The sequence below is a fragment of the Bison bison genome, unplaced genomic scaffold (assembly GCF_000754665.1).
Source record: "Bison bison bison isolate TAMUID 2011002044 unplaced genomic scaffold, Bison_UMD1.0 scf7180017864371, whole genome shotgun sequence".
In the NCBI taxonomy this organism is placed as follows: Eukaryota; Metazoa; Chordata; class Mammalia; order Artiodactyla; family Bovidae; genus Bison; species Bison bison.
The window spans coordinates 7,940,861-7,952,774 of record NW_011494943.1 but is presented as its reverse complement, the minus strand read 5'-3'; the positions used below and the strand labels follow the sequence as shown (position 1 = coordinate 7,952,774).

Below are 11,914 nucleotides of genomic sequence, written 5' to 3'. Positions count from 1 at the left end.
CGCAGAGGGTTATGAGTCACCACCCACAGCCCCCCAGGCAACACCTCTCTCACTTGGATCTTTGTTTCCTTGGAGAGAGAAGCCAGAAGTCCTGAGCTAAGCATTTCCCAATGAACAGCAGAGTCCTGGCGCGTTTCAGTTCCAGGAGATACCAGGCCAGACTCCTGTTTCAGGCCCATATGAGGCCGAGCCCGGGATTAGAGCTGGAAGAAGGAGGAGCAATTAGGAGGAAGCCCAGGGAGAGAAGAGAGGTTTCTTCTCAGCCCAGGCTGAGAAGAGAGACTTGAGGGAGAAGAAAAGCTCAAAGGAGGAGGCCACCGAGACCCTAGAGGGGACTCGCCACCAGGCCTATGTGCCCATTTCATCTCAGGCCTCCAGCCCCCAGCCAGACTCATTTTTGCTCTGGGAAGCTTTTCTTTTTAAAGTTGCGGTGGTTTTAGGTTTGTGGCTTCTCCAGTGGCTCAGCAGTAAAGAATCCCCCTGCAATGCAGGAGGCCCAGGTTTGATCCCTGGGTCAGGAAGATCCCCTGGAGGAGGGCATGGCAGCCCACTCCAGTATTCTTGCCAGGAAAACCCCAGGGACACGGGAACCTGGCAGGCTACGGTCCATGGGGTCGAAAAGAGTCAGACACAACTGAAGCGACCAAGCACATTTTTAGATTTGGGGTTTGTCTCTGGCCTTTAGACTAAAGGCTGTCTTACCTTTAGATTCGTTGTTTCTGAAGGTTTGCCGAAGTTCTAAGGAGCCACTTGTTGTTTTGCTAAGTTGTGTCCAACATTTTACAACGCCATGGACTGTAGTCCACCAGGCTCCTCTGTCCAAGGAATTTCCCAGCCGAGAATACTGGAGCGAATTGCCATTTCCTGATCCAGGGATTGATCCTGACCCAGGAATTGAACCTGCGTCTCCTGCATTGGCAGGCGGATTCTGTACCACTGAGCCACCTGAGAAGCCCCCAGGAGCCGCTTTAAGTGGCAGCGATTTGCTTTGATCCTTCAGAGGCACTTTCCCCTTTAAACAGTGCAGACTTTCAGACACCCAGTCATCTTTGTTCTTGAGAGGTGAGGTCAGTCTGATTGCAAAGTCCCACTAGTGGGTTGTATGAAATGCATCCTGGGACCAAAGAAAGGGTCCCACCCCCACACCATTTTTGTCCGAGGCATGCAGCCCCCGGGTACCACTCACCACGCCCCATGTCCCTTCCTCTTGTTGGCTGGGAAGAGAATGGGGAGCCTGGCTTGGCAAGCTTCTCTGTACCTTGGGCTCCTCTAAGACCCAAGGACCTCCTTTCCTCTTCTGCCGTGCGTGTGTGTGTATGTGTGTATGTGTGTGTAGGGGCTGCTGGAGGGGCTGTTTTGATCCTCAATCTTTGAACTCTTCTTCCAGCACCTCCTTCAACGGATTGAAGAACTGGAGAGGATAATTAGAGAAAAGGACGAAGTCCTGGTAATATCAGCCAGTTCTGCGGGAAAGGGTGGTGAGAGAGGGGGTTAGGGCATAGGATGGTTGCCAAGAGCCTGGCCCCTCTCCCGGGGCTCACCCAGATTCCCACCCCAGGCGTCCCACCCTAGAGTGAAGGGTGATGTATGTCCCCTGCCTCTTGGGGTGCCATCCCTGGCATGTGGGAACATCCCTTCCCTGCTCACAGGTCCATCTGGGGCCCACACGGGACATAAAACCAGCCGCCCACAATTCACTGGTTTCCTGAAGGACAGCACTTCTCCTTGGGGTTTCGGAAGGACCCACCCCGTCCTGTCCTGTCCTGTTCTGTTCCTAAAGCATCCTGGGATTAAACGAGGGGTGTGTGTGTTGTGTGTGTTCGGTGTGTGTGTGTGCTTGTCTGTGCGTGTTGTCTTTTCACTGTCAGGAATTATTAAACCGGAAGCTGAGTGTGATGCCGTCTTCAGAAGAGGCCACCATGGTCACCTGGGAAGAGCTGGAGCAGGCGATTACTGATGGCTGGAAGGGCTCACAAACAGTAAATAAGGGTGGGGGTCCTGGGGGTGGGCAGTCTTGGAAGGGGCCCCTGAACCTCACAGTGTTCTGTTATGCGGATGTTTATAATTTCCTTCATGAGTTTTCTATTAATATTATGGATAGTTTTAATGTTTTTCCCCAATCTTATAAGGAACCCTGCTCTAATGTGACATTCACACAAGTGAAGGTATTCATAGGGTAAATTCCTAGAAACAGAATACATGTTTATAGTTTGGCTAGCTTTGGCCCAAATTGCCTTTTGTGGTTGTGGTTCTGATTTGGAGTTCCACAAGCAACGGAGGAGAGAACTTGTTTCTCAAAACCGGATTTTGTTTGTTTTGTTTTTAAAAAATATTTATTTGCTGCATCAGATCCTGGTTGCGGCATGTGAAATATTTTTAGTTGCAGCACGTGGGATCTAGTTCCCCTACCAGGGATTGAATCCAGGCCCCCTGCATTGGGAGCATGGAGTTTCGGCCACTGAACCACCAGAGAAGTCCCCAGAGCATAGATTTGATTTGCTTTCCTAGCTTTTCAAAGTTCCTTTAAAGTCTGTCCTAAAATGCACGAGTCCTTTCACTATCAGTGCACAAAGGTGACCAACCATGGAAATAAAACCCGTTTAGGGAGCCTTTTGCTCATGGTGACTTGTACACACGGGTGGCATCTGCCTCGAGGCAGTGCATAGGGTAACCAAACTAAGCTTTCTTCATCGGAATAAAGTGGGTATTTTCAAATGACCCTCAAGGACAAGGATCAGGTGCCCTTTTGGTCTTGACATTCCCCTTCCTCTGACTTTGTGTATCTGGATTCCTCAGAAAGGGTCCCACGGATGGACCGACAAGCAGGGGAAAGAGAGTGGGCCCTTTGGCGCCACCAAGTGGCCATCTGGGGTGCGCCAAATACCGTCTTGGTACAAAGACACCCTTCTAGTCTCCATGTTTTCTGAGTTCAGGGCCCTCTTCGAGTAAAGCAGCATCAGAGAGTTCAAAGAAGAGCCTGCAAACCAAGTGACCAGCCTAGAAAAAGGTGGCCTCTGCTTTCACTGTCACTTTTTTTTAAGCCAAAGCTTTTTTGCATTTACCCACATATCACTATTCTGTGTTTTGAGTGAGCAGCACATTTTTGGGGGTGCCAGCAGAAGACACCTGCAAGACCTAAAAATAAGCCTCGACAGAAGCGCCTCTAGACTTTTTACTTGTCCAGAAGTAAGAAAGTGTCAGGGTTCTGACGGTTGCTCAGAATCATGAACAGCCCCAGAAGCAGATGAGAATAAATATAAATATTAATTTTTGAGAAGCAAGAGTCAGTTAGTAATCATAATGAAAACAGTGGAGAGTTTCACTCTCTCAAGCTGAGGAAATACAACACGCTTGAGCCCAATTTTATTTTATTTTTTTGCCTTGTTGGCAGTAACTCTAAGGTGATTGTGAGGTATACTGCCTGCATCATGAGTAGACAGACAGGATTGAGGCTTGGATGTGAGTACAGGGGGTGGCGGGGTGGTGTGATGAGTACAGAGGAATAGATTCCATGCTTGGAGACGCAGACGTGAGGAAGGACACTGTCCATGTAGCAACTGCAGTTCAAGGAGCTCAGAATCCACGTGGAAGATGCTCATCCCAGAACCTGAGTATGGAAGGACACTGACCGCTTGTTCCCAAGGGTGTGTTCTGATGGCCGACGGGGCAGGTCTTCGCAGCTTTGCCCGGAGGTGCTGCTGATGCTTCTCTCCCACCTTCTTTTTCTCTCCTTCCTCCTCCTCCTCATGGTACTTCTTCAAGAAATTCTTGTATCACTTGCATCCCTAGGGGAGAGGTCTTAAAGAATCTTCTGTAAAATAGAGTTGACTCCCTCCCATGATTCATCTTCTTTTAGAATTTGGTTTATTCTTGACCGCACTGGGTCTTTATTGCTGCGTGCAGTCTTTCTCTCGTTTCAGTGAGTGAGGGCTGTTCTCTAGTTGCGCGGGCTTCTCACTGTGGTGGCTTCTCACATGGCAGAGCCAGGCTCTAGAGTGTGGGCCCAGTAGCTGTGGCACATGAGCTTAGGTTGCTCCACGGCATGTGGAATCTTCTGGACCAGGGATCAATAGTGTTCCCTGCATTGGCAGGCAGATTCTTTAGCACTGGACCACCAAGGAAGTCCAGAAGCATGGAATCTCAACCACTAGACCACCAGGGAGGCCTCTTGGTCCCCTGTAGATAATCTGTTTTCATAAACAATGCCTCAGACTCTGTCTTTGTACATGTATGCCTGTTCTTTTGTGAGAGTCAATACGGACAATTCCTGTCTTTAGAGTTTCTGAGTTTGTGCTTTGCATTTTAAATACACGGTTCACTTTCCCTACTGTGCACACTTCTACTGCCAGCCATGGGTCAATGGTGGAGGAGACTTTATATTGTAAACTCAATCAATTACTCATGTCCTTTATTTGTAGACTCAGTAAAAGTTGGAGTTGATCATGTGATTTAGCAGGTTTCCCCCCCCACTTTTTTTTTACTTTATAGTTTGGCTGTGGTGAGTCTTCATTGCTACGTGTGGCCTTTCTCTAGCTGTGGCGAGTGGGGAATATTCTCTGGTTGCAGTGCATGGGTTTCTCACTGCGGTGCCTTCTCTTGTTGTGGTGCATGGGCCATCTATGCCCATGGGCTTCAGTAGTGGTGCTGTGCAGGTTTAGCTGCCTCACGATATATGAATCTTCCCAGACCAGGGATCAAACCCATGTCCCCTGCACTGGCATATGGATTCTTAACTAGTGGGCCACCAGCGGGCTCCCCCCCTCCTGTCTTCTATGAGGAAAATTACATATAAGGATACCATTTACAAATGTACAGACTCAAAAATCTGGAGAACTGTCTTTCAAGGATGTCAAAGTCAGTCTTTGTGTCCAGCTTAGTTTTGTAAGGGTGCTTGTTTTCTCCCCAAGGGCTCTAAATCACCTTCATCGGATACCCCAGACTTCCTACCCTCTGACTCCTACCATGAGTACTTTTTCCTTAGAGTCACTGATTTCTTTCTTCCTCTTTCACCAGATCTCAGAGTCAACAACAGGACTTCAGCGGCGCAAAAGACAGAGTTCCATAACATCAAGTGACCTAATTGCAAGTGGAGTCTCCACAAAGTACCCAAGTGTTGACCAGGCTATAGACTCTGCTGGTTTCATCACAGACAAGACCTTTTCAGGAACTAGCGGCATAGGATACCCCTTCGATGGGCCTCCTGGCAGGGAACGAAGCAGAGTTTCCTCTGCCACTGGGTTTCCGGCTAGAGAACAGCACTTAAGGGCCCGTGATGAAGCTGGCCTGGCCAGACCCCATCCGCCATCTATGTCCCAGTTGAGGGCAGAGCCAGATCGCCGCCGGTCTAGAGAGCAGCACAGCTCAGGGCATCTACGAAGAGATGAACGGGATACCCACCTTGGCCCAGTGTATCAGGATGTGTCCTTGCCCAGAGATCGACACACTCAGGTGTCCCCAGATCAGCACAGGGGAGTGTTCACAAGCCAAGGCCACCTCTATGCAAGGCCAGATCAATATGGATTCGGATCGTTTGATTCGGATCAGCTTGATTTGCTGTATCCCAGCGCTTATGTGCCTGGCATGGTTCCCATCAGTGTGGATCAGGTTGGAGTGATGCTGCCTGGAATGGATGAGCAGGAATTGGTACTAGCTGGCATGGCTCAGAGTGATGTGGTGCCACCAGTGGTACCTGGCAGAGATCAGCCAGGATCAGAACAGCCTAGTACAGATCAGCCTGGTACAGTTCCGCTTAGCACATATCAGCTTCCTGGAATGGACGAGAGTGGTGTGGGACCACTTGGCACGTATCAGTCTGGAGTGGAACCTCTTGGTGTAGATCAGCATGGATTTGTAATATATCCCATGGATCAGCAAGTTTTTGTACAGCCCAGTTTGGGAACATCTGGCTTCATACAACCTGGCACAGAGCAGCATGAGATGATCCAGCCTGGTGCAGGCCAGGCTGGTGTGGTGCAGCCCAGTGTAAGCCAGCCTGGTGTGGTGCAGCCTGGTGCAGGCCAGGCTGGTGTGGTGCAGCCCGGTGTAAGCCAGCCTGGTGTGGTGCAGCCCGGTGCAGGCCAGGCTGGTGTGGTGCAGCCCGGTGCAGGCCAGGCTGGTGTGGTGCAGCCTGGTGCAGGCCAGGCTGGTATAATGCAGCCTAGAATGTATCCGCGAGGTTTGGTGCAACCTGAAATGTATCCGCGAGGTTTGGTGCAACCTGGTATAGGTCACCCTGGTTTCATGCAGCCTAGAATGTATCCACGAGGTTTGGTGCCACCTAGAATGTATCATCGAGGTTTGGTGCAGCCTGGTGCAGGTCAACCTGGTATGGTGCAACCTGATATAGGTCACCCTGGTTTGGTGCAATCTGGTGCAGCCCAGGCTGGTGTGGTCCAGCCCGGTGCAGCCCAGGCTGGTGTGGTGCAGCCCGGTGCAGGCCAGGCTGGTGTGCAGCCCGGTGCAGGCCAGGCTGGTGCGGTCCAGCCCGGTGCAGCCCAGGCTGGTGCGGTGCAGCCCGGTGCAGGCCAGGCTGGTGCGGTCCAGCCCGGTGCAGGCCAGGCTGGTGCGGTCCAGCCCGGTGTAGGCCAGCCTGGTGCGGTGCAGCCCGGTGTAAGCCAGCCTGGTGTGGTGCAGCCCGGTGCAGGCCAGGCTGGTGTGGTGCAGCCTGGTGTAGGCCAGCCTGGTGTGGTGCAGCCCGGTGTAAGCCAGCCTGGTGCGGTCCAGCCCGGTGCAGCCCAGGCTGGTGCGGTCCAGCCCGGTGCAGTTCAGGCTGGTGCGGTGCAGCCCGGTGCAGGCCAGCCTGGTGCGGTGCAGCCCGGTGCAGCCCAGGCTGGTGTGGTGCAGCCCGGTGTAGGCCAGCCTGGTGCAGCCCAGGCTGGTGCGGTGCAGCCCGGTGCAGCCCAGGCTGGTGTGGTGCAGCCTGGTGTAGGCCAGGCTGGTATGATGCAGCCCGGTGCAGGTCAGCCTGGGTTGGTACAACCTCAAGTGGATCAGTATGGTTTAGTACAGCCTGATAGAGGTCAACATGGCTTTTTTCAGCCTAATATATCTATGCCTGGCTTGGTCCCACCTGGGGCATATCCTCCTGGTCTAGTCCAGACTGGTGCCTATCCAGGTGGTTTGATCCAACCTGGTGCCTACCCACGTGGCTTCATGCAGCCTGGTGCCGATCAGCAGGGTTTGGTTCAGCCTGTGATAGATCCGCGTTGGGGGAGGCAGTCTGGCACAGGTCAAAGCATAATACCACCAGGCACAGAGCTTCTTGGGCTTCCAACATACCGTGGTGATTCTCAAAGTTTTACATCACCACGCCCATACCAGCAAGGTGTGGCAGCTCCTGGCAGGGATCAGTATGGTCGGGTGTCATCACTCCTAGCCAGTCAAGGTCTGACACCATCAGGTACAGACCGAGAAGGTTTGGTACTACGAGAAATGTATCGACAAGGTTTGCTGCAGCGTGGCCCAACACCATTAAGCACAGCTGTAGGATCTGCACCCCAGGATCAACAGCATTTGGAAACATCTGAACCAGAGCAGCATGACCAGACTGTTCCTGACTCTATCCCAGACTCCCAGGGCCTAATGTATGGTGGCCCAGGGTATCAAGGTGTAGATCGGCAAGTCCAGGTAGGTATGGGTCCAAAAGAACTATATGTCTTACGTCAACCTGGAGTTTCTGTTCCGACTTCCCCAAGCCAAGAGGCCCCCTTTCCCAGGAGCACACACTCCCTTGACTCTCTGAACCGAGGCTCATCCGAAAGGAGTGATACTCAGAGTGAGAGACGTGAATCACTGGATAAATTGGCTCCTAGCTTCCCCATAGCAGTGGAAACATTTCGTATGATGGGAGAGATTATCGCCCTCTACATGGAGCTTAAGGAGAACATAAAGGACCTGGATGAGGAACAGGCTGGCCAAACGGACTTGGAGAAGATCCAGTACCTGCTGGCACTGATGGGTGGGTGCTGCATGCACAGAGGAGAGACCATTGTCCTCCTCCTCAGCTGATTTCATCCTTTTCTCCTCCTGAGCCTGAGACCCCCGAAAAGGGCATTTCCATTCTCAGCCATTCTGGGTTCTCCCATAGCCTTCAAGGGTCCGAGTTGTTGGTGTTTAGTCGCTAACTTATGTCTGACTCTTTGCAGCCCCATGGACTGTAGCCCGCCAGGTTCCTCTGTCCATGGGATTTCCCAGGCAAGAATACTGGAGTGGGGACTTCCCTGGTGGTCCAGCGGTTAAGAAGCCGCCTTCCAGTGCAGAGGAACACAGGTTTGATCCCTGGTCAGGGAACTAGATCCCACATGCTGCAGGGCAACTAAGCCCGCACACCAAAACTAGAGAGAAGCCCTCGAGCCACACGACAAAGACCCTGAGTGCTACAACTAAGACCCGATGCAGCCAAATAGATAAATATTAAAAAGAAAGAAAGAAAAAGAATACTGGAGTGGGTTGCCATTTCCTCTTCCAGGAGCTCTTCCTGACCAAGGGATCAAACACACATCTCCTGCTTGGCAGGTGGATTCTTTACCATTGAGCCGCCTGGGAAGCCCTCGGGGTCCAAGGGATGAGATTAAACCAGTAGGAGTGAAGCTGCCTCAAGAGAAGGAAGGCAGGTTCCTGTGCCTCTGCTGGACTCTGGAAAGCAGCCAGGAGAATGCTGAGCAAGAGGAAGACGACTGTGTTGGGTTGGATGGGGAGAGAGAATGTTGAAAAACTAAACTTAACCTTTGCACAGTCGCAGCTCTAGCCCCAGAGAATTAAGGTTTGAGTGGCAATTGTGGGTTAAATGGGTAATTTCCTTTAGGATATTAAGCATTAGGTGGACTTTTAAGGCTAAGGATTTTGTTGTCATTGTTGAGTTGCTAAATTGTGTCCAACTCTTATGTAATCCCATGGACTGTAGCCCGCCAGGCTCCTCTGTCCATGGAATTCTCCAGACAAGAATACTGGAGTGAGTTGCCATTTCCTCCTCCAGGGGATCTTCCTGACCCAGGGATAGAACCCATGTCTCCTGCATTGCAGGTGGATACTTTACCACTGAGCCACCAGGGGAGCCCTAAAAAGACACTCCTTTCTTCCCATCCCCTCTCCACCCCAGCCCCCAGGAAAAGCCAGATAAATGATTCATGTTGTTCTTCATTGTGAGGCTGGGATTGGGAGCCATTAGAAATCTGATTTTCCTGACTCTGTTCTCCATAGTCAAGAAGTCCATACCCCCTGACCTGCAGGAACAGCTGAAGACCTTAAAGGCCTTGGCCAAAGAAATTCGACAACAACAAGCAAAAGTAAGTAAGGGAGGGTCCATCTGCTTTGCCTTCCAATGCCAACAATCCCACCTTCCATTTTCATTGTCATGGACTACACACTCCTGTCACCTCCGTTACTATCACGTGGAACTTTACAGTCCCCTCCGATGGGAAACACACCCCAGGCTTCAGTGTGTTTCTTTCCTGGATCGAAAACCTGACATTCAAAGCTCTTAAGATTCCATTGAGCCAGCAAGGTGGCCTGGGCTCCTTTCATTACGTGTGGTCGTTTCCAGTAACACCCGCTGTCCCTGGAGCAGCCTTGGAGTTTGTGGGACTGTCTCGGGCCAGCAGTCATGGCGAGGGGCTGTTAGGTCTTCAGTCCTTCTCTCTGTCTCTGTTTAAGGTTTTTATTTTGATGTGGATGATATTTAAAGTCATTATTGAATTTGTTACAGTACTACTTCTGTCTTTTTATGTTTTGGTTTTCTGGCCCTGAGGCATGTGGGAATCTTAGCTCCCCTCCCAGGGATTGAACCCATACCCCTTGCATTGGAAGGCGAAGTTTTAATCACTGGACTACCATGGAAGTCCCCAGTCGTTCTCTTAATGCCAGCTCTCTACATCCACGGGCTTCCCTGGTGGCTCAGGTGGTAAAGAATGCACCTGCAATGCAGGAGACCCTGGTTCAATTCCTGGGTTGGGAAGATCCCCTGGAGGAGGGCATGGCAACCTACTCCAGTATTCTTGCTCCCATAGACAGAAGAGCCTGGCGGGCTACACTCCACGGGGTTGCAAAGAGTCAGACACAACTGAGCGACTAAGCAACAGCATCTCCATCCACAGGGTAGATGGACTGAATGTCAGGAAGGGGCCTCAGGCTTTGCTAGAGGATTGGATTAGGATTAGGGGGTGGGGTGACTTGCCTGGAGGTCCAGTGGTTAGGACTCTGTGCTTTTGCTGCCAGCAGCCTGGGTTCGATCCCTGGTTAGGAAACTAAGATCCCGCAAGCCTCACGGTATGGAAGAAAAAAAAAAGGATTAGGGAATGAGGGAGGAGCTTGCTGGCCCTGCAGAGGTACATTCAGAAAGCAGAGATCTCAAGGCCGCCTGACACTGCTCTTCCATTGGATTTGTAGATGGAGAAGATGAGCAAGATCCTGGAGGATCATGGGGAGAAAGAAATAGGAAAGGAGGAGAAAGGTGGCCCGCTGAACCTGCAGCTGGGTATCCTCAGGTAAAATCCCCGGCCGAGTGCAGCTTGTGTCCTGGCATCACGTGTTCTCAGCTGGTTCCCTCATTCCTGAGCCAACTGCTATCTTTGATCCGGATCACGTCTGCTCTTCAGGTTGTCCGTACCTAGTTCAGGTTGCTAGTGGAAGTTTCCCAGGTTCTTAAAACAGTTTAGCACCAGGGCTTGGAAGAGCACTCCTCTCCCCGGACAAAAAGCTCCCTAGATTCTGTCCACAGTTGGAGGCTTCAAAGCATTTGCTGGAGCCCCTCAGAACAGTCTCTGTGCAGGGCCAGGCCTCACCCCCTTGAAGCCTCTCAGCCAGGCACGCTGGGCACCCGCCTCCACGGCAGGCAGGGCCTTGGACGCTTTAGGCAAGCCTGGAGAGGGAATGTGAAAGAGCACCGGGCTGCCTCCTGCATCCTTGACGGCTGGCGCTTGGCCATGGCGGGCCCTGGCCCCTGGGCAGGTAGTGGGCTGGACCATATCTTGCGCACAGAGTCACCATGGCCGACATCGAGAAGGAGCTGGGCGAGCTGAGGGAGAGCCAAGAGAAGGGCAAGGTCAGCATGGAACATTCGGTCTCCGAAGCCTCCATTTACCTGCAGGATCAGGTGAGGACCTTCAGCCACAGGGACGAGGCCCCTTCTCAGAGCTGGCTGAGGGCAGTGGGGATGCTAAACGCTTATCCGATATATACTGGGCAAGTATTTTCTCCCTTTCTGGGGGTTGTCTTTTCACTCTCCTGGGAGTGTCTGCCTTTGCATCGTGAGTGTTGGTCACCCCAGAATGTTCCCAGTGAGGACTGTCTGGACTCAGACCAGCTCTCTGAGTGCCCATAGAAGGATCAGATGGGCAAAGTCATGGGCCCAGGGGGCTCACATCGGGAACCCTTTTATGCTAGAGGCCCCATTCAGGACCCCCTTCAAGTTTTCCAGGATGGCGGTGTGCACCATTTCACAACCCAGGACTGACTGTCTTGGATAGGATGGCAGTAGATGGTGTGTTTGAGAGTCACGTGTTATTCCAAGGCTCAGGCCTGAGCTTTGCCACCTCTGGGGCTCCCCAGGGCCACACCTGGAGGACATCCACCCGCTGCTAGGCAGGCCCAGCTCCTGACTCTTCAGAAGAGTGTTAACTCTTCTGGTGGCAAAAGTCATGCTGAGCTCAGGCCAACAGGAGCCTGGGGGAAAACACAGACGTGTAGAGGAAATTAGGAAGGGCAAACTTCAAGGCCAAGGCGCCAGTCTGGCCTGGGCCACTACCTGTCTGTCCTTGTGTGTCTTTTTTGAAAAAGATTTCTTTCTTTGTTTATTGGCTTTGCTGGGTCTTCTTGGCTGCGTGCGAGGGCTTTCTCTAGTTGCATTGAGCAGGGGCTACTCTTGAATGCAGTGCAAGGGATTCTCACTGCAGCATCTTCTCTTGCCGAGGAGCGCAGG

General features: G+C 52.0%; 1 protein-coding gene across 1 annotated transcript in view; it reads left to right on the top strand.

The window, feature by feature from the left end:
• QRICH2 (glutamine rich 2) overlaps window positions 1-11,914 on the top strand; it is a 26,733-nt gene that overhangs the window by 2,490 nt on the left and 12,329 nt on the right. The window contains exons 3-8 of the mRNA XM_010856207.1: window positions 1,388-1,447; window positions 1,869-1,979; window positions 5,014-7,957; window positions 9,199-9,284; window positions 10,384-10,481; window positions 10,975-11,089. Coding sequence (XP_010854509.1) covers window positions 1,388-1,447; window positions 1,869-1,979; window positions 5,014-7,957; window positions 9,199-9,284; window positions 10,384-10,481; window positions 10,975-11,089 — 3,414 coding nt within the window. The remainder of the gene's footprint in view (window positions 1-1,387; window positions 1,448-1,868; window positions 1,980-5,013; window positions 7,958-9,198; window positions 9,285-10,383; window positions 10,482-10,974; window positions 11,090-11,914) is intronic.